A 24,432-nucleotide genomic window follows, 5' to 3' on the forward strand; every position below is an offset into this window, starting at 1 on the left:
CCAAAGAGTTCAATCAGCCAAACATTAGATATTTATAGTACCCAAGTTCTGGAAAACTATTTAGCAATGTGTATGCCTCTAGCATTTTGTCACCACCAGCCCTTTTGTAACTCTCTGTAGCTGAAATCAAACAGGAGGTAATATTTTGCTGCAACCTCGTCTGCTCTGGACTTGTCCCCACCTAGATGCTTAAGTGCAGTCAAAACTTCCATTGCACTATCAACCCCTTTCACTACTGAACAGAGTAAGATGTCATAACTTAGCACTTCCCCTTTTGGGGTGGGGGTGGGGAAACAATCAATACAGTTTTCAACTGCAGCTCAGTGATGAAAGAAGATGTAACTACACAAGGCTGGCTGTAGAGAACATGGTTTAATTAAAGGCAAAGCTGAGTTCAGCAGCTGCAGGTCTCGCACAGACAGACAAAAACACAAAAGAAGCTTACGACACAAACCAGTTTTCTCTGCTGGGGGGAGATCTTCCCTTCCCTTGAGGCTCCTGACAGCAGGGTGGGTGTGGGTGTGTAAGTACGGGGGGGGGGGATAGGGAGCCCTGCTCAAAAGATCAAGAAAAACATTCTAAACACCAGACTTCTCATGCAGAAATGGGAGCCTATGGGCTGGGACTCTGGCGCTGCTGAGAGAGTCAGATGATGAACCTGGTTAGGTTGCCTAGGGTGCAAGAATCGGTGGTGGTTCAAACGCTGGAATGTTGCAGCTGCCTTGATGCACAGCTCAAATACACAAACTGGAAGAAGGGTGGGCTGGAAGCAGGGGCAGGGCATCAAAGAAGCACAGAGGGTCTCAGCTGAAGATTACAACCAGAAGAGGAACTTAATCCTTGAGACTTTTGCTTCGGAGGAACATCGTTTAGAGATGTGATGCAGAGCAGCAACACTGCTAGCATGGGGAGGCAAAGGGGGTCCAATTCCTATCCTAGACAGAGCACTATGCATACATCTTCCCTTTTATATCAAGTCAATATGGGGCTGCTCCCCGACTCCACAACGTCCCTTGTGGACCCTGGATGTGCTTTGCTCTGCAGCCATTTCCCAGCTTGCAGATCCTGAACTGACAGACGCGCGCACACACACACACACTCCTGCGACTGCAGCAGTTTCTCGTATTTAGGTTGCTTCCGTAACTACGCTGGGAAACAAAAATAAATGCTGTCCTTTTATCCTATGCAAGAAGATTTGCAGTCTTCCTTCTGCTCAAATAAATATATCCAGTGGAACCCTTTGTCCCCATTGTGCACCCTTGTAGGGGCAAGTAGGACGCTTGGCTTCTGTGTGCGGGCTCCATGTGATGTGTCCTCTGCTGCCTTGAACTTCCATGTATGCAGGCCTGTGGAGGGGGCATACACCTATAGGGAGAGGGATTGCACACATCATCCTGTCCAGACTAGCTCCTTTACTCCCCATTATCCTGCTACGACTGGGATGCTGTATATGAAGAACAAAACTACAAGCAACCAGCATGGAAAGGGGAAGGAGGAGGAGGAGGGAGAAAGGGGGTGGGGGAAAAGACACAAAGCTTTTAATCTACCTACATAAAAAAGGGAGTCAGGCTGTGAATGCACAGACCAGCTTGCCATTTCATGAGGCTGGTCACTACACTATCATAAAATGTACAGGAATCTGAACCATTTAACTTAAAACCCCATAGCAGTGGTTTGCTTGCCCTAACGGAGAGCCCTGCAGTGACCACTGCACTTCAGTACTGGAATTTCCCCCGCTTGGGATTATTCCAGGGACGACCTCTGAGAAAAAGGTGGAAGTGGTACTGGAGGGGGCAGATTCTCCTTCCGAAAACTCTTACCCAACTCGGGAGACGGACGCTAGCACCCCCACCCACCTTGGGCTGGACCAGCGACTGGAGGGGTTGCTACACACTGACTACAAAAAGCACACCTGTGTATGGAAGAATTCAGTGTGGCCTTACAACTGAGAGAGTAATAATTGGAAATTTAGATGTTGAGGAATAAATTTCAACTACATTCTCAGTCAGCAAAGCTATCGGTAATAGACTCCTATTGGTTTCCCCAGAACTGAGGAGAAGGATTGAGAAGTTCTCAGTGGCTTCTCCCATCTGCTCTTCATTCTCAGCATTTTATTTTCCCACATGGCTGGGGACATGCACGATGGAGAAGGTGAGAGGCGGTGATATCGGGTTACCGTGAGACAAACAGCAGTCCCTCTCTCCCTCCAGAGGGCCCCGGAGGGATGGGAGAGTTCCTGGTGTTGGTTTTCCGTTGCACTGCAGACATTTTCGTGCACACTCAGTGGGTTGGTGGAGCACTTACGCCCTCCTGACGGCAAGGAACAGAAGAGAGGGCTGCCACGCGCACAGGGCCGTGTGAGACAGTCCTGCAAACCCAACATGCCATGATGTATGGAGCTTTTCGGTTGCAAAGGTTGCCACCCTTTCGTTCTCAGTGCGGTGGATTCATGGCCCCTTGCCCACGTTGCTGCTTCTGCTTCTGCTGCATCAGCAGCTGCTCCAGGGCAGACGGTCCAGGGTGCATCATCGAACTGGACCAGATAGACTAAAAAGAAGCAAAACATCCGCTAACGTGAAAGCAAAAGTAGCAAGCGAAAATGCCAAAACGGTCAAAATAAGTGAACTTTCTTCCATGTTCTCGCCACCCCCTCTCATTTCTACTGTATTGCAACAGTAGGCAATTGGCTTCCCCCCATCCCAGTGTAGTCTCCCATCCCAATTCCCCGCCTACTTTGCAGCACCCTCAACTGCTTTCATGAGGCAAGGTACAGGCAAACAGGTCTTTAACTGCATCATCCCCAGTGTAAACAGAAACAAGCACTTCAACCTTTGTTTCTGGCCATACTGGCTAAAGCTGATGGGAGTTGAAGTTCAACAACTTCAGGGTGGAGTGGGGTGGAGGGGCTCCTCATCCCTGCTCTAGGAGACTTTGGCAGCACCTCTGTCCAGCCCTTTGCCTTAGTCTGAGTGAGTGACTCAGTTGAATAATTAGGAGAGGGCTCTTCCTCAATTCCCTGTTGCTGTTTAGTCTCCAGGGAAGTGACTTAAGGAACCCACTGATGTCTCAGTTCAAATGGGAGCACATTAGTGGACAGAGCAAATGTTGTTGGCCTTTCAACTCTTGCTAAACTCAAAACACGGCCCCTTAAGAAGCAGGTATCAGCCAGGACAATAATTATATTTCAGATGTTTAGGTTGTGAATGGAAGTGTTGCTGTAGTCAAAATGCAGCACTTATGCACAAGGGGGAAGGTATCAGCAGACTTGCAGGAGTACATTTTAAAATAAAACCTTGAGGAGAGGGGAATCCTCAATTCGAACTGAGCATGCTCAGTGGCCATGAAATGCAGGCTGATGTTGGAGGAAGAGAAGAGGAATACAGCAGCTAAAATCTTGAACAGGGAGTACTCAATAGTGCAATAGCGCCCCACTCACTTACTATTTTAAAAAGCAGTTAAAAAGAAGAATCAGCCATCCCAAAATAATTAAAATAATCAGGAAAGCAATAAAACATGTTGATACTTAAAAGAGGAGTCTAAATCTGTAATTAAGGCTTGACTGCCCATGTTTTAATCAACAACCAGTCCAGAATATAGTTCTTGTGGAAGAATGCAAGATGCCCACTGAATACCAGTCACTGGGAAATAACACTGGAGAGGGCTGTTGCCCTCTCCTTTCTTGCTTGTGGGCTCCCCATTGATATGTGGAATAAAGGGAGCTGGAACCGATGGCTCTTATGTTCTCAAGATGTTGTCAGTGGAAGGAACATTTGTATTATTTTGTAGTAAGAAGCGAAACCACTAGATCAACCTCCCAAATGACGCTTGCAATGTTTTGTCCTGGTGCCCCAATATATAACCTACCTTCAGGCTTTCCATAAGCACAGCTGATGAATCCTCTACAGACGGGCCATGGGCTGACCAGGTACCACTGGGAGTGCTGGCTGGGTGCCAGCTACTCTCTGATGAGGAAGATGTTGCTGGGAGATAGTCCAGGCCAAATCCTCCCATTGCTGAAATGGAGAAAGGTTAACAAGCAAGTGATCCAACAAACCACTGAAATGAAAAACTCTTGCTAGAATCTCCTGCTCACCTGGCTTATCAGTCTTCCATCGATCTACGACCCTCCGATCCCTGTTGTCTGGAGTCCCAATGGGCCCAAAGTTGGAAAATGGAACAGAATTGTGGTTGTGGGTTGGAGGAGAGCTTGGCAAGCTGCTTGGGTTAGAGGAATGAGGAGACTGACTAGCTGGTGTTGAATGATCTATTAGAACAGAAGATTAGAGAACAAAGTCAACACAATACACCAAAAAGTACAGATTGCTGCTTTTTGAGTCTACACACACATCTTTGAACTTTTTATATTGCAGTAGTTCCATCTGGGCCTGGTGCTTTAACAGTCTTCATTCGTCTTATCTCCAACTGCAGTTCCAACATTGATATGGATGCATTTAAAGTTCTCAAATCCTCTTTAGATACTTCAGGTATATTAGGCTAAAGGGGGACCCCTGACCATTAGGTCCAGTCGTGACTGACTCTGGGGTTGCAGCGCTCATCTCATGTTATTGGCCGAGGGAGCTGGCGTACAGCTTCCAGGTCATGTGGCCAGCTTCTGGCGAACCAGAGCAGCACACGGAAACGCCGTTTACCTTCCCGCCGGAGCAGTACCTACCGTGTTTCTCCTAAAATAAGACACGTCTTATATTTATTTTTTCCTCAAAAAAAAACACCATGGCTTATTTTCAAGGGATGTCTTATTCGGGGGCTGGATCATAACAGGGAAATGATTTTTTATATGAATTTTACAGATGCTGTACAACAGAAATCACGTTTCTCTCTCTCAGGACTGATTAGCCAGATGCTGCCTGAGATCACAATTGGCTTTACCAAAAAGCTGTTAAGTACTTTCCTTTGATGCCCAGATCTCATGGCTACCATAAAGTTTCTACCTTTCAGGACAAAGGCAAGGTGATAATAGGAAGTTGTCTTTATCTATCTCCTTAATCTCCTCTTTCATATGCATAACCTTTGAAGCCTAGGAATGCAAGTTGTCTGGGTCTCTCGGCAAAACGAGAAGGGAGGGGATGTCAGTTTTTTAAAAAACCACCCGCGTGTCTGCGAGAGCTCGCCACTTTCCTACCGTAGCTGCAGTTTGCCTGCCTCGCTCTCTGTCTCGGCCATCAAGAGCAAATCAACAAGCAACTCATGGCTGGGCACATACCGGTAGAATGGAAGGGGGAAAAGGTGGGGGGAAGCGAGAGGTGGGCTCTCTCGCGCTCTCTCTCTCTCTCTGTGTGTGTGTGTGTGAGTGAGTGAGAGAGAGAGAGACGAACAGGGGGAGAAAGACGCGCACAGGGGGAGAGAAAGAGACGCGCACAGGGGGAGAAAAAAGAGACGCACACAGGGGGAGAGAAAGAGACGCGCACAGGGGGAGAGAAAGAGACGCGCACAGGGGGAGAAAAAGACGCGCACAGGGGGAAGAGAAAGAGACGCGCACAGGGGGAGAAAAAGAGACGCACACGGAGGTCATTCATGAGGCGTCTTTAATCCCTCCTCTTTTCTTCTTCGTGCCTTCCTCTCCTCTCCACCGCAAATGCCACTTTTGTCCTCTTCACCAAGTAGAGCTCACATACGGTAGCACTACGGCTTATTTTCGGGGTATGTCTTATATTTTTTCAACGCATGGAAATCGTGCCATGGCTTATTTTATAGGCATGTCTTATTTTAGGAGAAACACGGTATTTATCTACTTGCACTTTGACGTGCTTTCGAACTGCTAGGTTGGCAGGAGCTGGGACCAAGCAACAGGAGCTCACCCTGTTGCAGGGATTCAAACCACTGACCTTCTGATCGGCAAGCCCTAGGCTCTGTGGTTTAACCCACAGTGCCACCTGCATTAAAAGGTAAAGGTAAAGGGACCCCTGACCATTAGGTCCAGTCGTGACCGATTCTGGGGTTGCGCGCTCATCTCGCATTATTGGCCGAGGGAGCCGGCGTATAGTTTCCAGGTCATGTGGCCAGCATGACAAAGCCACTTCTGGTGAACCAGAGCAGCACACGGAAACGCCGTTTACCTTCCCGCTGTAGCGGTTCCTATTTATCTACTTGCATTTTGATGTGCTTTCAAACTGCTAGGTTGGCAGGAGCTGGGACCGAGCAACGGGAGCTCACCCCGTCACAGGGGTTCGAACCGCCGACCTTCTGATCAGCAAGCCCTAGGCTCAGTGGTTTAACCCACAGAGCCACCTGGGTCCCCCACAGAGCCACCTGGGTCCCCAATGTAATGGGCCACCTGCATTACAGTCATTTAAATAAGATTCAATTTTCTCAGGATCTTCCTTCGCACACCGATATAAAGCTGTGTAAAATTCAGGCTTATCAAATGTTTCCCTTCATCAGTAATTTTATTTATTATCTTATTTTTCCTTTCTTTTTTAAGTTGCCAAGCCAACAATTTACCTGGCTTATTTGTAAATTCAAAGTTTTTTTGGTTTTATTAATTTTATTTCCATTTTAATCTCTTGCTTCACCAACATTGAGAATTTTGCTTGTCATACAAAGTGAAATTGCATAAAGGATTTAAAAACCATATAATTAGGAAATCATTGTTTAATGTCTGGATGAGATATAAAGATTTGTTGGAAAGGAGAACTCCTAGGTGGATCTCACCACTTGAGGCAAAGAAACCTAAAAGGACAAATATGGATGAGAATAGGTTGAAATACAAAGATATTTTGATGGAAGTGGGAAACCACTTTAAGTTAAGACCATATGAACAATTGAAAGATAGGTTGAGTGACTGGTTTCAGTATGTGCAGATAAATGAAGCATTCAAGCTAGACAAAAAATTAGGATTCCAATCAGAAAAATCGAAATTAGAGACGGAGTTATTAGAGACAGATCACAAGAATTTGTCCAGAATGTACAACTTGTTGTTAGAATGGCATTTGAAAGATGAGCAAACAAAATCAGTTATGATTGAATGGGCCAAGGATCTGGGTCACAATGTGATGATGTCGGAGTGGGAAAAATTGTGGAAGAAAGGTATGAAATTTACGGCTTGTACGGTGTTGAAGGAAAATTTGATGAAAATGATGTATAGATGGTATCTGACGCCGGTCAAGCTAGCTAAAATGTACCACAAAAGCGACAATAAATGTTGGAAATGTAAACAGGATGTTGGCTCATTCTACCATATGTGGTGGACATGCCCTAAGATAAAAGGCTTCTGGGAAATGATTTATAATGAATTGAAAAAGATGTTTAAGAACACATTTTTGAAAAAACCGGAAGCCTTTTTGCTTGGAATAATTGGGGAAGAAATCCCCAAGGATGATGTTAATCTCTTTATGTATGCCACCACAGCTGCTAGGATTTTAATAGCAAAATATTGGAAAAAAGAGGAATTGCCTTCGAAGCAGGAATGGCAAATGAAAATGCTGGACTATATGGAATTGGCAGAATTGACAGGAAGACTCCGGGACCAGACAAATGACAAAGTTTCAAAAGACTGGAAGAAATTCAAAATGTATCTAGGAAATGTATTTGATAATTAGAGTTTGAATATCCAGGAAAATAAAGAGGTTAAGGCATTAGGGAAATAATAGAAGATTAAAAGTTTGAAATTAGGGTTAATGATATGAAGATGAATTAATTTGGAAAATTTTAAAGGGATTATATGATGGGAAAGAAAGATGATCTAGAAACTGCTACAGAAGTTTATAAAAATGAAAATCAGATAGTAGGGGATTGGGGAAGCCTGGGGACAATGAGTATTAAAATGGATGAGAAATGATATATTTTTCTGTTATTTTGTATTTTTGTATTTTGTATTTTGATGTTTTGATGTGTTTTGTATTTTGTATGTTTGTTGAAAAATGATCAATAAAAAATATATTTAAAAAAAAGAGAATTTTGCTTGTCATAATTTGATAGTCTGCAGAGTTTCTTTATTCTCTGGTTTTATATTTAATTCCTTCTCCTTCATAATTAAGGTGTTCAAAATCTTTTGTCCGCCCCCCCCCTTTTTGGTATTTGATTAAAAAACCTCTCATTACTGCCACACTAGCATACCATACTATATTTAAATCTGTTTCTTTGTTAAGGTTGAGGTAAATAAACTCTTGTCGGGAGCGTTGCCCCTTATTTACAATTTCTGTGTTGTGTAATATCATGTCATTTAACCGCCATTTAAAAGAAGACCACTTCTCACTGCTGTCTTTTGAGTCTTTCCCTGGCTTTGTTTCCTCATTGCAGCATTCTTCCATATAGGATCTTCCATATAAGATCAAGCAGACTAACAAAACTGAAATTGTAGCAATTTGGGAAATTGGTTTATTATGCTTACATGACGAAACAAGTAGCTGACATGACCAATCTTTGAGTGGGAAACTCTTTGGTCAAGGCATAATTGTTCAGCACCTTTGGAGCTTTCTAGAGCTAAACCTTCATTACAAATTGGTACTTATTGCTTGTCCTCTCAATTAAAATTTTTGCCAATGCTAGGCCATGCGGAGTGGGGGAAATGGCATTCTGTTCAGTTCACTTCCCAGAAAATACAGCAAGTAATAAAATGGACATGGGCAGCAAGGAAAGAGGGTGGGTTGTGTGACTGCACACAGAAGAACAAACCACACTTGGGTTCTGAACTACAGTGATTGAAAAAGCATAATGTATGTTATACGTATATGAAAGTGTATTACCTGAACTGGCTGGAAGAGATGGAGACCACGGAGTACCTTCAAAGAGGGAGTAGAGTGAAGTCTCCTGGTGCGCCACTGATGGAGCGACCTCTGGTTTTGTGCTGGCATTGAGGTTTTTACCATAAAGCTCATTGAACATGCTGTTTGGGTATCTTTCCTGCAAGAGCAAGAGATGAAAATTAAACCTGCCCCCCAGACATATCCAATACATTACTGCATTTGGGCAGTGAAGTAAGTTTTGCTGTCTGAATCAGGGAAGATACACCTAAGCTGGCAACCAATGTTACAGCTCTCACATCTCGAGAAACATGCCATTTTAAAGACACAGAGCTATTTCGGCATTTCACTACATTTTCCTTTTAGCAATCTTTTTTAAAAGAATGATGGAATTCTGGGTGATACACATTGTTATCAAAACTTCATGTGTCCTCAAGGGAAACCCAGCCAGATGGGCGGGGTATAAATAATAAATTATTATTATTATTATAATTATTAGTACAACCACACTGGAGATTATAGCACAGCACATGGATATAACACAGCATTGTACCTTTAATCATTTTAATTATTTGGGGGGAAACACCCAAGTCCCCAATTTTTAAAAAGAGGATTTAAAAAATAAAAAAATAAAATACAGAAACCAAATGGTGGTGAGCATGTGGTTTATGGTTTGAAGTGGCAAATGCAATGTTTACAGATGTTTGGCTTCATCTGAAATAGTTCTACTTTGGGAAAATGAAATTCTTTGGCAGGTGTGATTGGCTCAAGCAGATGAGCTGGGGAATTACCTGCAGGCTGGGACAATGCAGCTTGTTTGCGCCGCTCAGCTGGGGGGAAGGTTGGTTTCCCCCACCCAGCACTCTTGCCCATTGGCAACCGTGCTCCCCTCAGCTGAGCAGTTTCACAGAGCCCCCCCCCCCCTGCTGCCAGCTTGATGGGGCCAGTGCTGGGCTGGGGTGTCCCTTAACTGCTTGACTGAGGGAAGGGCAGCTGCACACTCCTCAGTCAATCAGTTTAAAGATGTAGAAGGAGGAACAAGCTGTATCGGCACCTCGCCAAAGGAACTCTTGACTCCCTCCAGGGGGCACTGCTACCGGTAGCAGAGGGACTCAGGAGCGGTGGCTGTTTCACCAGCGATATACCGCTGAATGAAGCCAACATTGCACTCTGCCCTCATACCGGTTGATATATCTCCCAGGCCTACCGTAGGGTTTTTTCCTCCCTTATTTCTTAAATCTTATCCTTGAACAATTAGGCGATGAGCCAATTGCAAATCGCAGAATATAAAAAACAAAAAACATAACATGAACATATTAGACTGAAGTTAAAGCATCAAATTACAATTCTTTGTATTATTATTTATTTTAATTTACTCATCATATTTGTTACTAGCTGGCCCTGCACACATTGCTGTGCGTTAGTCTGTGAGATGGAGGGTAATAGCCCCCCTTCAGATCCCCCTGAGCCTCAAAGTCCCCCTGTGTCGAGGCCAGATACTGTGGAGAGGGCAGGTTTCATCCCTGTGTGTGTCCCCCCGTTCTGACCCATTACGTATCCCTGCCCTCTATTCAGACACCCCATCCCCCCCAGGCAGGCCCCTACCTCCACTTGGCCTAGCCTGGAAAGCGGCCTAGTCTGGGTCTGATAATGGCCGCCTTGGTGGTTTCAGTTGCTTGGTTGATGATGTCATTTGGTTTGTGGGTGTGGCTTAGATTTCACAGGAAGGGAGGGGGTGGAGGAGCGTATAACGCCACTTGAGGGCGCTGTTTGACTTGGTGGAAAACCAGGTCTATACCTGCCCAGAAGTGTGATTTGAGGGATTTGTCCCCAACAATACTCAGGGAGTGGCCTGGATCATTGTGTCAAAATTTCAGGGCGATCGGTCAAGCGGTTACGGAGAAAAGTGGAACCTGCACTTTCACGATTTTTACATTTTTATATATATAGATTAACTTTTTCTTGTCCAGGTAAACAACCATACATTAAAACCAAGGGAAAAATACATTTAAAAAATCAGCAATTGAAATACCACATGAATCAGGTTGTGAAGCTTTCTTCAAAATTGTATTAAAAGTTGTGAGAGATTATTACCCAGTACATGAGGTGATAAGCCTGTGTTTGCAGTGCACCACTTCAGGTTGTAGAATGGTGTGTGTGTCCCACAACAGAGTTCTCCAAATGTTAAGGCAATTAAAGAAATAGCCTATCAGAAAGAAACGCCCTAACCCAGAACTGTTGGCACTATGCAAGGATTTTATATTGAAATTCTTCCCCTCCTCCAACATGAGATTCCCACCTGCAATCTGAAGAAGTTTAGTCCAGACTCTTACAAAAAGTAACACGTGAATTGATGGCACTGTCCAAAAACAGAGAAGCAGTCTCTATAGTTAAATTACCTGATTAAGAGAGAAGCCCGTGAGCGACAAGAAAGAAGATGACTGAGACATTAGATCTGATGGTTTCTCCAGCAGTGATTTCTTCAGAAAACCAAAGGGAAAAACATTATGCATTATTGACTGAAAACATAGGTCACATTTCTACATAAAAACAGATGGTTCTAGCAACCATCATAAGAGTGCTCAAATAATTGTGTGAGAAAAGGAAATGCAGCGAAGACTTTTGTGCAGTTCTTTTGTTACACAACAGTATGCTCAGAACATACTGTGCAAAATAAATACAGAACTAAATAAAATTTGCAAGTGGGAAGCAAGGACATATTTGCAAATTTGAGAAGGAACTCAGTAAGTTGACTAGAAAAATAAAAAGCAAATCACCTGGGGAACGTCATTTTAAAAATAGGTTTTGTCCCAGCACCTCAAATAACACATCATTCAGTGCTTGAAGGCACTTAGACTGTAGTTTGTTAATTAAAATGCTATACTAGTGGTGTGTGCCCTCATGCAAACGTGATTACTTACTGGCTGAAATAGCCGTATTTTCCCAATAATTCCTGAAACTGCCTTGTTTGTTAGAGCACAAAGTGCAAAATATTTTATTGGGTGAAGAATCCCTCATGAGAAATACAGCTTTCAATTTTTTTAAAAAAACCTAGCAAGTTTCTGCGCTATTTGTCTTTAAAGGAACAACCAAAAGTATGTGACAAATGCCTGCTGAAATATCAAAAACCAGAGGGATGGCTGATATTTGAAATCATTGGCAGCAAAGCTTCATTGCCCTTATAGCTCTTTACTCAAGGATAAATAATGCAAAAAAAAATGCAAAGCTGCTCAATTTGCATAATTCATACAAATCATAATTCAGTCTTGCCTGCCATAAATTTGGGAACTTCCAAATTTGGAATGCCCAGGTAGATATTTCCCAGCACCGAACACATATTATCCCACCTTCTACTGTGTGTTTCAATGCAATATCATGTGCTGCCTTGAACTGATGTTGACTAGTGCTAGATCTGCGGCAAAAAAAGATGCTCTTCACTGATTTAATCATGGAAGTGTCTGATCATACGTGAATGGTAACCATGTGCCTTTGCTTACACAAATAAAGCCAGCTACGTAATTCAGGACATCAGCCCCAAGCTGTGATGAGCAGAGGAAGGACACTCCAAAATTATCTGGTAGCAAACCAATGCAAACAGTTGCTGGCTTTGTGTACTTTGTGATGGCTTATGGAACCCAGAACAGACTGGGAATTTTGCTAATGAACTAGATTTAAACATTGACTTTGACAGTCACTCTGGTCAGTTAAGCACTCTTTCTACACCTTGTAGGCAAAAATCACCCTGGTTTGTGGAGGGTTCAGGAGCTCAGGTCATTGAAGGAACTGGGAAGGCAACTGAAGTAATACCAAAACTAAATGAACGCTACATGGAGAACTATTCACCAAGTTGAACAATTCCATATTACTCATCCAAGCTGGTACCTTGCTGGTGTAATGTACCAGTACCTGAAGCTTCAGAAGACACCACTATACCTTAACATTAAAGACAGAGTAGGAATGTGTGGGTTTATGTGGCAGAATCTCTATAGGCAGTATATTTTGTGTAGGCAGAAATAAAAGATCAAGTATATCATCCAAACAGAGATGACTTCCCTTTTATAACTTCAGTTAAACAAATGTCCTGGTCATTTGTTGCTTATGAATGATGGAAACCTGTTTTTAGTACAAATCAAGCATTTTATATATGGACCACCTCACCTTCCCTGCAATCAAAAGCCTTTAGCCACACTCGAAATAGTTTATTCACCCACAGTATCCCCACTCAAATGTTCAGGTTCTTTGTAGCCCTCATTGTGCTAATCCACACAACAACCTTGTGTGGAAGGATAATTGTTAACCCCATTTTAGAGGGTAGGAACCAATGTTGAAAGACAATGACTTGCTCAACTGATGAATACCAATTAAATGTAACATTCTCTCACACCCCTTTAAGTACTAAGGAGTACTTCCTTGTTAGTGAAGTTCCATGTGGCAAAAATAATGGTGACAACATCTCTGTGCTGGCCCAAACATGGGCAGCAATGCACACTAGTACCACATCCCCAAGTGCTGGCTGCTGTGGAAAAGATGCATATGCTCCGGCCAATCCACAAAGATGAGGAACATAGCTTGGGACTTATTTCGACATAGGAGCTGTCATGTTTCAACCGGCCTACAGTTCATGGCCACAGATATTTGGTATTCCAGTATCAAAACCCACCAAGCACCTGCAAAACTGAACATTCATTTCCCCAGTTTCAGTCTCCAACCTCCTATATAGATACAAGCTTATTCATTCGTATTATGAAAGAGAAATGATATAGTTTTGTACAAGATAGTAACTCAATCTGGAATTTCTCAGGAAGGCAAGAGATCAGGATTTGGGTCATCTAGAGCAGTGTTTCTCAACCTTTTTTGGGCCACGGCACACTTGTTCTATGAAAAAAAATCCCGCGGCACACCAACTCTGTGCCGCCCTATATTTAGTTTAGTTTGGAGGGGAGACGTAAAGCATGCCACTGAAGAACTGCTGCGCGGTAGCCAGGCGGACCCACCAGGCGCAGAGCCTGCGGAGCGAGCGGGGACACGTCAGACGGCACGCACAGACCCCAGGCGGGCAGACACGGGCGCGCAGCTGCCGCCGCCTCCCTCCCAGCCACCCCAGGCAGCCGCCGCCGCTCTCGCCCGGCGAAGGGAAGCCCTGCACAGCCTTCCCCGCCTGCCTCCTCCTCCCCAGGCGATGGCGCCCTCTCTGGACTCCGGCTGGATGCCGACTCTAAATTTTGCCGCGACGTGCGGCGACGAGAAGGGCGGTTTGCATTGTCACGTGCCTGGCGGCCGCCAATATACAACACTAACCCGCTGGAAAGGAAGCTGGCGGGGTCACGACGCGGGCGCTCGCCTCGCGTCGTGACCCGGCCGGCTTCCTTTCCGGCGGGTCAGCGACGTGACAATGCAAATCGCCCTTCTCGTCGCGGCACACCAGCCAGCGTCTCGCGGCACAGTAGTGTGCCGCGGAACACCGGTTGAGAAACGCTGATCTAGAGTTGCCGCTTTCTGATTCTGAGACTGTACCTGCTTAAGAGCTCTGGAACAGGAGCTAAGTCAACTGGAACAGCTTCTCCTGCTCCCTCACGGTGGAGTAGGCCTGGAAAGTCAAGGTAATTCCAAACAAGAAGTACCACAAGGGAGAAGTTTACTAAGAGGCCCTCTTCCAGAGCTTTTAAGGTCTCAGTTGCTGGGTAAGAAAATAGCAATCCTAGGATTGGTAAAAGTATTGCAGCTATGATCCTGAGCATATGAGCTCTGCTTATTTAAATTTCCCCTTAACCACTATTTCAGGAAGGGACATGGATTTCATGTGTCCTACTGACATTTCAGGGAAAAGGAATATAAATAAAAAAGATATGCCAAAATTAGAATGAGAAGCAGCAGAATTAAGTAAAATACATACAAAGAGGCTTCGTCCAGGAAGAGAGGTGAGAGGACCCAGCAGAGCTGGGTAAAGATCAGGAGGATTAGAGAAAACCAGCTCTTCCTCCTCCTCCAAGGCAGCCAGACTCTTTAACAGGTCCGGAGGAAGCAGAGGGGAGCTCTTGGGGTCCTAATGACAGAAAGGAGCACAGTGAGATGCAGCAAGGAAAGAAGCGAAAGCAAGACTAGCAGCAGATAGGCAAGGAGTCTACAGGAATAGAAGGGAGCCCAGCAGGAACGCAAAGCAGAGAAAGGGAATGCAAGGAAAGGTATGCCAGCATGCAAAAGCAGCTTAAAGAGAGAAAAGCAGGGGCATAAGAAAATCAAGGGGAGAAAGACAAAAATTGAGTCAAACAAGTAAGACTGCGTGTGTGTGTTTTAGGAGCAGCTCTGCATCCAGCAAAAATTACTGGGATCTTCTTTGGAAGAATGTGATCTCCACCACTGCAACAATAAATATGTGGAAAGCGAATGCATTTTGTTCTTCAATGTTCCACTATCCTAGTAGCTTCGTTAACTGTAGTTAGAACCAAAATGTGCCTGTATGGTTCCTGATCATGTGCTCATGGATCAGAGCCGGATGAACTACAAGCAGGTTTCATCATCTACAGCATAGAATCTGGGCTTTAAAAATTATTATTACACAAGCAAGTTTTCTCCATGAACCACCCATTGCTCAACATTGCTCCTTGCCAAATGCCTCAAATGTGGCATGAGATCCACACTGAAGGATGGTGAGACTAACCTACAATTACAGAATTAAATACCCAGGCATATAAAATGCTATTGTTTGGGCCACCTTCTTGAAGACAGCCACGGGGCTCTGTGATGGCCTCGTAAAGTGTTCTGGCAGCATCTACTTTGCCACCTTAAGTAACACTTGTGGCTTCCCCAGCCTTGTGTTTCTTCTTCAATCTCCTTCCTCCCAGACTGTCCCAAGAGCCAGCACTGCCAGAGGGAATTACTATATTTGCTTTTCTCTAGTTATGTGATACCTAACAATTCAAATCATGCAGGTTCACTGTGATAAACTTTGAAAAGCCTCAACATATTGTGTTGATTTGTAAAGTTCTGGCAGAAATCCATGCTCAAACTGGAGCTTTACAGCTTTTCCCAAGATAATATTCAAGTGCACATCCCTTGCCAAGATGACTTCCCCGGGGCTCCATCTTAGTGGCAGACACACATGGACTGGGGGTGTGGGAGATTATGAGCTTTACATTGCTTATTTGATATTACCGTTTCAGCAGCATCTTAAGATATATTGTGGTTCTTATTTTGTACCTCACAATATAAAAGCATGTGTACATTATATGCCCTTGATCTTGACGGCTGGGAAGAGGATAGTTGAAGCTGCACTCTTGATGGGGGAGGAAGGAGCCTTTGCAGCCACGACCAGCTGTCCACTACCTAGATAGCACAGCTCCTGCCCCACGCACCATCCCTTGTGTGTGTGTGTGTGGGGGGTGTAGATAGCCTGGAAAGTTGAGTAGGTTGTTTTGGTTTGTCAGTGTTATCTTAAAAATGATGCAAAACCAAGTTAGTTGATTTTTTAAAAGTGCTTTTAGAATGTATTTAGGTTTTTTTAAAACACACACACACACACACACACACACACACACACACACACACACAGAATCAAAAACCCAGACTAATCTGTTTCTACTAATTGGTAATCCTGTGAATCACCGCATACTGCTGCATTGAAAGCAACTTCCTCTGAAGTTACAGTGTTTCTTGCCTTTGAGTGACAGGAGGAGCTAAACCCACTTGGAGACATCTATCACTCAAGGGAGAACCACTCTCCTTTCCTGAAGATCATCAATTCACACATTTACCTCAAAACCCATCCTAGGCACTGGATCCTGCTCTGGGCGGAAGACTCCTGGCTGACGTTTCCCTCTGCGGTCCATGTTAGCTTGCTGCTGTGCCATCATGATGCGGTTATCAGCCATGCCATAGGAGTCCCAGTAAAATTCTGGCCCCTTAACCTCTGAGGGATTCTGGTTATATGGCTCCATGGGGAAAGGCTTCATCTTCTTCTCCAGAGGCTGCTGCTGTTGCAGGAGGGGAGGCTGCATGGACTGTTCAAACAGTTTTAGGGGGTCTTGGCCCTGAAGATAGTAGGGCTGCTTCACAGGCATGATCTTCCCCAACGGGCCTTGGACCTGAGGAGGATTCCAGAGCTGCTTGGAGGAGTCTGCCTGGGAATACTGAAGAACAAGGGCCTCTGTGTTCAGCACAATTCATTATGCAAAACTGGAGAGCATCTGACTAATTTAGGTTTCTAGCTGCCAAGAGACCAACCGTGGCAAGCTGCATATTCTCTTTCTGCCAAAAACAGCCTGAAATTTTGCTTCTCTGCTTTGGAGTTGAACCCCTTGACTTGATGAAGTAGAGTCCGCAAGCAACATTGCACAGAAAAATACTACAGTGGTACCTCGGGTTACAGACGCTTCAGGTTACAGACTCCGCTAACCCAGAAATAGTACCTGGGGTTAAGAACTTTGCTTCAGGATGAGAACAGAAATCACACCACGGCAGCAGCGGGAGGCCCCATTAGCTAAAGTGGTACCTCAGGTTAAGAACAGACCTCCAGAACGAATTAAGTTCTTAACCAGAGGTACCACTGTATTGATTCTTCACTGTCCAAAAAGGCATGCTACACACTCTGTGCACCACCTGAGAGCACAACGTGCCACCACCCAATCATGTGCAATGTACTTGAGCAAGGCTCCATATTCTGTGCCACTGAGCTGCAAAGTTTATGGATTTCATTTTGAGAGCAAAGTTCTGAGACCTTGTGATCCAGAGAAAATCCAAGGAAATGTTTCAGAACCTACAAAAAAGGTGAAACTTCCAACATGAGGCTTCACCTGTTATTAAAGGGAAACGATTTCATGCAGGCACTTGGCAATGTGAAAGTTCTGAGGTTTGAAGGGCTGTACCTACCAAAATTTCCTCCCAGATGCAAGGGGCATAATGCTAGATAAATAATATAAGTGAGTAAATACTTTTACTTGCACCTTTCCATCAGAGCCACTCTTATTTGAGCAAAGATCCTGCATTTGCACCTACAGATGCAATCCAGCCCAGATTGGGTCTCTCTAGTACTTTCTTCTCCTTAAAGCTCACCTGCTGGAATCCAGAGTGGTGTGGAGAACTCTTCCCTAAGGCCTGAACAGCTTTTGTAGGGGACTGTTGTTGTTGCTGCTGTTGCTGTTGCTGCTGCTGCTGGGCCAGAGCCTGGACCTGCAACTGGCTTGCAGACTGTGCTGTTGCCTGAGCTGGTAAGGATGCAAGGGACTGCTGAGAAGGGGAGGGTGCCTGAGGTCCCTGGTTCATTGGGCCTGGTCCAGAGGGCCGCTGCTGGCTGTAAGGAATGTGGGATTGTTTCCCAGCTTGCACCTGGTTTCCTGCAGGTGAATGAGCTGCAGGCTGAAGAAAGGTTCCTGGGACAGAAACGCCACCTGGGAAAGTATATCCTGAGCCCATAGGGAAAGCCACAGGAGGGGGGATAACATAGGCGGGAGGTGGGAAGCCTGGGAAGAAGAAAAGAAAGAGACAAACAAACAGACATTTTTTTAAAAAAGGAAACTACTTTTTCACGCATGGAATGTTTAGGGGGCTCTTCAAATGTTACTTCCTGTCTCCTCTTCCAGGATTGTCCCCTGTGAATGGGCCTTTGGCTCCTCCCTGGTCCCACTCTTTCCAGATTTAAGGAGATCCCACATTCAAAATCAGCATCTGATTCAGCCATTTATTAAGCCATTCATCTCTGCAGTAAGAGTATTGGGAGTGTGTGGGGGTATGTATACAAGCAAGCCTTCAGCTCCAGTTCCAACCCCTTTTGGGGGAGGATTCCAGGATGGAGTGGGGTGCCACACCCTCTCAGACCCGCAGGAATGGCTTTCATCTTCACAGCTGTATACTACACACAAAGCAGACACTTCGTCACATTATGGGCTGCCTGTTCTGCACATTACTTTTTCAAACACCAAGATTAATATCTGTGACAAAAAGGTAAGCTTTTTGTGACAGCAGAATTGTCTTTTCCACCATAGGTATGCACATTGAGAAAATTATGTGTGAGGGGGCTTTCCACTCTGTGCACCTGTGGCAGAAAACACACATGTGCTGTTATTCAGACATTGCAGAGAGCTCGTTACTATGCACTTGGGTAAAGATCATGCAATATAGTAATGCCCCCACCCACTTATGTTCCAGTTAAAGGAAGTCAGAGCATTTTTACAAAGAAACCCTTTTCAGTTTTATTTTCCTACATAGAAAAAGATAGGTGGAAGGCATCAGCCCACAACATCATGAGTTTTAAACAAAGATAGATATGATTTTAATCCAGAGCACATGGCTTTTACCTGGCCGGCTAGGAAGAGGAGGGAAAGCTCCTGGGTGATGGATGGGTATGAACTGGGAGTTGCTGGCCTGGTTGGGAGACTGAGTGACTGGTGTTTTCCTGGCTTCAGACACGGGAGTCTTCCTCAACTCAGTCTGGGATTTTACCTAGAAGGGAAGCCATTTAAGCATCAATGTTACCTGTCCACACCTTCTTAGCATGATTATGATGCATTGATTCTTTTCAAGTAATTCTAGTTCCCCCTTTGCTATACAGAAGGGACCCAAAATTGCTGGGTTTCCCTCATAGTCAAGCCAAAATTTGTGGCCGCCTTCAAAACTCAGTATGAGGTCCAGGCCAATCCCCTCCCCTCTCCAGCTTAGAGCTAGGGTTGCAAGGCAATGCTGGGAATCCAGCCCTGGCCCTTCTCTCCACAGTGGAGATGCAGAGGACTAGGACCTTCCTTCAGATCTGCACTCCCAAGGCACTAGGAGGGCCTCAGAAACAGAATGTCAAAACAAACCCCAGGCTTCCTTCCAATCTTAGGAAGGGGAACAGGGTAGGGGAAGAATTTGTCCCAGTAGTTTTGCTCACGGCTCCAGAGCATGTGAAACTAGGAGGACAAAACTCACCTCCACTCCCTACTGGCAGATAGTCTGGGATTCCATGAACGTAAACTCCAGCCCATTTGTCTGAGAAACAGGAGATAAGCTCAGCTTTCAAAAGATAGCTAAAACACCTCTACTTTCCTGCTCTGGCACAAATTGACCTGTGTGTAGTGTGCATTTTACATATAAATCTATTATGCAAGAAGGATTTTTAAAAGATCACTTTAGATTGCAACCCTACACTCACTTACTTGGGAGTAAGCTCCACCGAACACAATAGGGACATTTCTCACTGAAATATATATTTTATTAGAGAATTAGTGCTAACTGTTTCTGTACACCAAAACAAATGACAAGGAGTATTTTGTAGCAGTTTCAGCATGCCAGAGGCCATATAAAATAATATACCACCAGTGAATGTGCATGAAGAGAAGTTTTAAAATGTAGTGAGAGCCAATAATTTACAAGATTTTTTTTAAGAAAAGGTTTTTCAACATTCATCCAACCACTGGATTTCCCCCCCTTTTTTACTGTACTTCCATTGAAGTGTAACAAATCGCTAACTAGAAACAACATGTCTCTGCAAGGAATGTAAGCAGGATTGTATGTTATTCCCAGCTTCTATCAGGCTTGTTTAGGTATTCCCCAACCTTTTCAGACCTAGGACTCACTTTTAACTGAAAGATGCATTTGGGGACCCATTTCTTTTTTTTTTAACCATATATTTGCATGATAGTAGAGTGCCTGTTGTGAACCACCTTGGATCAGGCCGCGACCCACTAGCGGGTCTCAACTCACCAGTTGAAGAACAGTTGTTTATACAATACTGTGGGTCTGTAGAGGTGCTGACCTTAAGGGGGGAATTCCACTCATCTGCCCCATCTGCTAGGCATGCCAGATGTTTACATGCTAGGTACAATTTTTTGTACATTATGCACGTTGGGATTTTATGCCTGCAAGCTCCATATAAATGTTACAATAGGGACACGGGTGGTGCTGTGGTCTAAACCACATAACCTCTTGAGCTTGCAGGTTGCAATTTGAGTCTGTGCGACAGGGTGAGTTCCTGTTGCTTTGGCCCAGCTCCTGCCAACCTAGCAGTTTGAAAGCATACCAATGTGAGTAGATACATAGGTACCACTGCAGTGGGAAGGTAAATGGCATTTCCGTGTGCTTTGGCATGTGTCATGGTGTTCCATGCGCCAGAGTGGTTTAGTCATGGTTGCCACATGATGTCCAGAAAGCTGCCTGCAGACAAACACTGGCTCCCTCAGCCTGAAAGCGGAGATGAGCGCTGCACCCCATAGTCAAATTCGACTGGACTTAACCATCCAAGGGTCCTTTACCTATAAATGTTACATCTAATATAGACTTTATCAAACGTGGGTCCCCAGATGTTGTTGGACTACAACTCCCATCATACCTAGCTAGCAGGACTAGTAGTCAAGGGTGATGGAAGTTGTAGCCCAACATCATCTGGGGACTCAAGTTTGAGAAAGGCTGATCTAAGACAAGGAAGCCTGTTGGGCCCACCCACAGGACAGGTGGGTTCTGGGGTTGAGCATGATCCTGCTTCTGTACTGAACACAGCCTCTACAAATGGCACAGGCCATAGAATGAAGTTAGTGTCTGGTCCTCACTGCCTTGTATTAATACAAACTCCATTTCTTTCACCATCAGCTGCAGGCTCAAAAGTGACAGATCTATTATACCGAGACTGACGGAAAGTCCTTAATGTTACTTTTTTATAAGCCACTTAGCAAACAAACAGCAGAATCAAGTGGCTGAACAGGAGAATTTGAAGATTAAGGAGGAATCATCAGGGTTCTTAGCTAGAGATTAAATAAAATACTCGGATACCAAAGGATTGTTAAATGGTTTAAGATTAATGCTAAGCTTACATCTCCCTGCATTACATGTCCTGTACCTTGCTAAGAATATTATTTCCTTGAGGACATAGGTATGTTGCAATGATCCTTTTATGACAATACTTTGATTGTGGTCCTTTCACCTTTTGCCTCAAATGTTGGCCTATGACACAGTCCTTTCAAGGGGTGCTACTCCCTGTGCACCCAGAAACCCACCTGAGTTTCCCTTCTTCTTGTAGAAATGTTTGACGGAGCAGGTGAGTCAGTACCATTTTTTCTGGGTGCAAGGAAAAAATCACTTGAAAGGGACTGTGCCACAGGCCAGCATTTGACACAAGAGATGAAAGGACAAATCTCCTCAAAATACATTTAAGAGGTTCTAGTTTCAGCCTGACAAGTAATTCCCCAAATTTACTAGCCCACAGTATTTTTTATTTGCCTGTTAACCATTCTTTTATTTCACAAATTTATTGTACACAATAAGGAAAGAAAAAAAGAGGAATTGTCTTCCAGTTCACGAAGTCTTCACGTGAACAGGCAAGAGACCATTTACAAGCCACCTTAATTCCTATATGTTTTCCTTTGAATAACCAAGTCATTTAAAAAAACCAGGGAGAATGAAACTAGGCAAGTTTCTACCTCTTGTCCTTCTCTAGGACATGGAAAGAACTGTCTTAACCTAATCCTGTTTAAATATGGAAGTTAATATGAAAAGATACAAACAAATATAACTGGCGCTGAAGCAATTTACTGTTAAAATGGTAAAAAAAAAAAGGAAACTAAGAGGGCAGTTGAAGACTAACTCTTCAATAGCTACCGTACAGTAAATGTTTCAGCATTAACAATGCATCATAGAGGACTAAAATGGAAAACTGATGAAAGTTATTCTTTTGTTGATGTGGGGAGGAGAAGAATATACCAAAGAAATACCCAAAGAATTCGTGTCTATCAGCCTTATCAATCAATGAATGCTAAAGAATGTCAACAGTGATGCTGAATGATGAAAGAAGTTGGCAATGGTTAAAGTAAGAATAAAATAAAATCCCACTGTAATATAGTACAATTCACAAATTACCCTCCTAATGAGGGACCACACTTGCAGAAGCCTCTCTGTGCCTGTAGCATCTACTGCCAGTACAGACAGTCACAGTAGAAGAGACTCACTGTTAAGGAAAGAGCTGCAGTCCACTCACTAGCTCCCCCTCCCAAAGGAAACAAGATCAGCCAACCAAAGAAAGAACCAAAACAGGTACTTCCTTTGTCCCTTCTGTCAATATGTGAGGTTTTAAGGGTAAGTGGGCAGCAATTATTTCCTTGGCAGAAGTGAAGAGCAAGGTAGAAGGGTGGAAGGGGGTCCGGCTGTCTGAAATTGTGGTAACCAAATAATGGCTCAGGGACCTTTCCATACATCCTCACTGAGAGTGCAACACGTGAATCACCTTGTTTAGTCTCCAAATAAAGGTCATCGATCTTGCTATAGCATGAAGAGGCCTGCACAGATTTGCATGACCAACTAATTCAAATAGCCACATGACAAATTTCACTGGGATGATACCATGCACAAAGTCTCACCTGCACTGCTACATTCTGCTTCCCTGCTTCCTGCATCTTTTCCATGCCACATTTCTTGATCTCGTTCTTCCTCTTGTTGTTGTTGTTGTCCTTCTTCCCATCATTTTTATTGACTGTTATTCCTTTACTATAATCCCTTCTTTCCCTACCCACTTCCTTAGTCAGATAGTTTCGGCCTTGCTCCCTGTTTACCTCTCGGGGTTTAATGTTCTCTTTGAATGTCACCATTGGCTTATCTCCTGCATCACAGCTGCTGCTCAGGTTTCGACCTGTTGACAGCACTGACTTAAGTCCTGGGCTCCCGTCTGCAAACTGTGGCTCTGCTGCTTCCTGCAGAATGTGACTCTGTTTCAATTCACTATAGTCATCAAGCAGCAATTCTGGGATCTCTGTCAAAAACAGAAGTTTCCCAATCTCAATTTCACATTGGATCAGCCTTTAACAGAAAGACAAAATGAATTAATTAGGGATTTAATTAGTGATTAAATCTTCAGGTACAAACCAACCAACCCATGCACAAAATTAAATAGAACTTAAATAGAAAGCAAGCATACAAGCTTTCTGATGTCAGACACAGTTTCTGTGAATTGAGGTGACACAGAGGCAGAGGTGAGCAAGGTGAAAGCAGTTTGTACTCTTAGTCACTGAGTTAGCCTAAGAAGGAAGCTTTAAAAGCAGCCAGGGAGCAGCACTTTGGTCTACTGATACAAGGAGGCTCCTTTGACTAGAGAGAGGTGGTGGCATATTGGCTGAATCCTTCAGGTTACCACCTCAAGTTCAAATGTAGGTTGAGTTCCAACATTTGTGATTAGGAAAACTGTACTATACCACTTCAATTCAGTTTTCAAACTTGCAGCAGAGCAATGAAGCCACTCCTCACACTGTTACTGCTAACATTGTTGGCCTGCTCTGCGACAACTAACAGGAAGACGCCCATCATGACAATACATCAATGTGGTTCCCAGGCCCTTCCAAATGCAACAGGATAATAAAAATTTAGGGACTGGGGGAGACAATAATTTTGCAGACTAGTTTGTGTGGCCAGGAGTGCTTTGGGGATTGATGAAGACTCAAGGAATCTCATCCAATTCTAATGCTCAAGACTGTGTCACTGTTCCTACCCCACCCCCAAACTTAATTTTCCTAACCCTCCAGAAAATAGAGAAAAGATGAGTGAGGTTAAATCAAGTTTAAAAAACTTAATACAGAGCACAAAACCTTGGAGAAAAAGCATCTAAAATGTATAGCAAAAAGTCAACAATGAAACTAGCCTAGATCAGAGAGGACCTAGCCTATGATTCTCTGACCAATCAGCCCCAAGCTAGATGGAGTAACAATCTGATTCAGCACCATTAATCCAGGTCTGCCACTTCTGTGTGCATGAAAGTTATGCAAATTACATTTCTGACTTCAAATTA

The 24,432-nt window shown here is 44.1% G+C and overlaps 1 protein-coding gene across 3 annotated transcripts in view; it reads right to left on the reverse strand.

The window, feature by feature from the left end:
- Positions 1 to 353: 353 nt before the first annotated feature.
- Positions 354 to 24,432, reverse strand: part of SMG7 (SMG7 nonsense mediated mRNA decay factor) — a 57,187-nt gene continuing 33,108 nt past the window's right edge. The window contains exons 14-23 of one of the 3 annotated variants that reach the window (XM_088673614.1): positions 23,207 to 23,450; positions 18,989 to 19,133; positions 17,748 to 18,154; positions 16,451 to 16,825; positions 14,593 to 14,742; positions 11,099 to 11,179; positions 8,703 to 8,859; positions 4,094 to 4,264; positions 3,865 to 4,013; positions 354 to 2,547 (exon numbers count right to left, since the gene is read on the reverse strand). In XM_088673614.1, the coding sequence (XP_088529740.1) occupies positions 2,434 to 2,547; positions 3,865 to 4,013; positions 4,094 to 4,264; positions 8,703 to 8,859; positions 11,099 to 11,179; positions 14,593 to 14,742; positions 16,451 to 16,825; positions 17,748 to 18,154; positions 18,989 to 19,133; positions 23,207 to 23,450 (1,993 nt within the window). In that variant the 3' untranslated portion in view covers positions 354 to 2,433. Of the gene's footprint in view, positions 2,548 to 3,864; positions 4,014 to 4,093; positions 4,265 to 8,702; positions 8,860 to 11,098; positions 11,180 to 14,592; positions 14,743 to 16,450; positions 16,826 to 17,747; positions 18,155 to 18,988; positions 19,134 to 23,014; positions 23,451 to 24,432 lie in introns of all 3 variants that reach the window. The other 2 variants (XM_035121414.3, XM_035121415.3) reach the window with 2 other exon arrangements.

This window comes from Zootoca vivipara, chromosome 7 (assembly GCF_965207765.1).
Source record: "Zootoca vivipara chromosome 7, rZooViv2.hap1.1, whole genome shotgun sequence".
Taxonomy (NCBI): Eukaryota; Metazoa; Chordata; class Lepidosauria; order Squamata; family Lacertidae; genus Zootoca; species Zootoca vivipara.